The 2188-nt window shown below is 73.6% G+C and overlaps 1 protein-coding gene across 1 annotated transcript in view; it reads right to left on the bottom strand.

Moving 5' to 3' along the window:
• Positions 1 to 1654: 1654 nt before the first annotated feature.
• The window catches only part of TROAP (trophinin associated protein), a 2545-nt gene continuing 2011 nt past the window's right edge, over positions 1655 to 2188 (bottom strand). Inside the window, exons 6-7 of the mRNA XM_085319389.1 lie at positions 1981 to 2187; positions 1655 to 1898 (exon numbers count right to left, since the gene is read on the bottom strand). Of these exons, the coding sequence (XP_085175515.1) occupies positions 1848 to 1898; positions 1981 to 2187 (258 nt within the window). The 3' untranslated portion in view covers positions 1655 to 1847. The remainder of the gene's footprint in view (positions 1899 to 1980; position 2188) is intronic.

The following is a 2188-nucleotide window of genomic DNA, read 5'->3' as shown; positions in this document are numbered from 1 at the left end:
GGTGGTCCCGACCCCCAAATCACCTGCAGCCGCACCGGGGGCACTGGGACTGCCCGTCCCCACTGGGCTGGGGGCAAGTGGGACTCAGGGCGGGGAGCCCGGACACCTGGGTCCCGGCTAGCTCCGCAGCAGCTGGGCTGTGTGCGACCTTGAGCGGTGGTGGAGGCCAAGCGGGGCCAGCTCAGCACCATCCCGCCTGGCTCAGTACCCCGGCCTGCGCTCGGGGTCCCTGGAGAGCTCCGGGGTGGCTCACAGCTGTGCCGTGCCCCCAGGTTCGGGCCAGCGCCATCGCCCAGGAYGCCGACCAGAACTACGACTACGCCAGCAACAGCGTCATCCTGCACCTGGACGTGGGGGACGAGGTGTTCGTCAAGCTGGACGGCGGCAAGGTGCACGGCGGCAACACCAACAAGTACAGCACCTTCTCCGGCTTCATCATCTACCCGGACTGAGGCGGGAGCCCCCGCGCCCCGCTGCCCCCCGCCGCTCGCCCTGGGGGCTGGGACAGTGCTGCAGGGCCGGGGCACGGCTGGGGCAGTRGGGACGGGGTCCCTCATGCTAAGGGGGGGCCAGGGAGCCCCCCAGCCCCTTGCCCCGTGGAGGCTCTGGAGGTAAACGCGTAAATGCATGCTCCCCCCGCAGCTGCCAGGCTCCGTGTGGGGCAGGACGGCCCTGCGCTGAGCCGCTGCTGCACACGCGTGTGCAGGAAGGTGCGCCCGCCCCAGCGCATGCTTGCACACRCACGCGCTGCCCCAGCGACAACCCTGGCACAGGCACGCCAGCTCTGTGCTACGCGTGTGYGAGGGCACACGTGCACTCCCTGCCCTTGTGCACGCACACAAGCACCCACAGCCGCTCCCTGCCCCGTGCACACACACCGCACTGTCCCTCTGCACGCACACACACACACGTTCTGCACACTCGTGCATGCTGCCCCTGGCACACCCGTGTAAATACACTCACAGCCCCCATGCACACGCGCACACCCACCCGCCGCCCCCGCGCACAGCCGTGCACTACCCCGCATGCCCGCACCGCCCCCCCAGGGCTGCGCACACCAAGCAGCGTCCCCGTGCCAGGCTGCCCCCGGCCCCGAAACGTGTCTGATCGTTGGACTTGCTCCCCCCACCCCCGCAATAAAACACTCTGGTTTTGGACACGCAGCTGCTGGGTTTGCTTCACGCACCGGCCTGGGCATCGTGGCCAGGCAGAGGGGGGGCCCTGCCCCGGGAGGGGGGGAATGTGCGTCCTGGAGTGCTGGGGGCGGCTGCGCCCCGCAGCGCTGGCCCCGTCTGCTGCCTGTCACCGCTCCACACGTCGCGGCGGCGGTAACGAGCTCGCCGGCAGCCGGCGGGGACGGTAATTGGCACCTTTCTGCTGCGCAGAGATGGGGCCRGGCCCCCTCCCCGCGTGCACACATGCGTGGGCACGCAGGGGACACAACCTGCGATGGGGCTCGTGGGGGCACCTGGCCCCTCCACCCCACCCCAGCGAGGGGGCTGCGACCACCCCAAAGGGCTGCGGCGGGGCCCAGGCGTCCGGGCAGCCCCGTCGCCTGCGTGGCCGCGGGACGGTGCTGCCACCGCGCGGCCAGCGGCCGGCACGGCGCAGCGGCGGGGACGGGCCCCCCGCCCCGGGAGACCCGACAGCAACCTGCGAGTGCAAACGGGACTTTATTACCTGCGCGGGCGCCGGCGGCATCGCCGCCGCCACCGGCCTCCGGGTGGGCGCCCGGCGCGGGCCGCGCGTCCAGCCGGGCCCCCCCGGGTGGGGAAGTGAGCCCGGCCCCGGTTGCAGACGTTGGCTCCGATGGGGGGCCGGGGGCAGCGTCGCGGGGTCCGTCCCCGTCACCCCGAGTCGTCCCCGCCGTCCGCGGGGCGGTCGATGGGGATAAAGTGCTGCGGGCAGAGGAGGGGGCAGATGCTGGCGCCGGCGTCCACCCGCGGCTGCGGACCCCAGCGCCCGAGCGCCCCGACCCACCTTGGCGTCCTGCGCCTGCAGGAGCTGCCCCACGGGCTCGGGGCAGCGCCGGGGCCGGGGGGGCCGCCGGGGGGGGCGGCTGGTGTAGAAGGCGCACTCGTCGTCCAGGCAGGCCTCCTGGAAGCGCTGCGAGGCCGCCAGCAGCGAGCCCAGGCGCTGCCGCAGCGCTGCCAGGCGGGACGGCGGCACCGCCAGCGGGGACGGCGGC

The sequence above is a fragment of the Rhea americana genome, unplaced genomic scaffold (genome assembly GCF_003343005.1).
Source record: "Rhea americana isolate MKP2758 unplaced genomic scaffold, rheAme1 scaffold_582, whole genome shotgun sequence".
Taxonomy (NCBI): Eukaryota; Metazoa; Chordata; class Aves; order Rheiformes; family Rheidae; genus Rhea; species Rhea americana.
The sequence above is the reverse complement of the archived record's forward strand: the minus strand, read 5'-3'. Positions and strand labels throughout refer to the sequence as shown.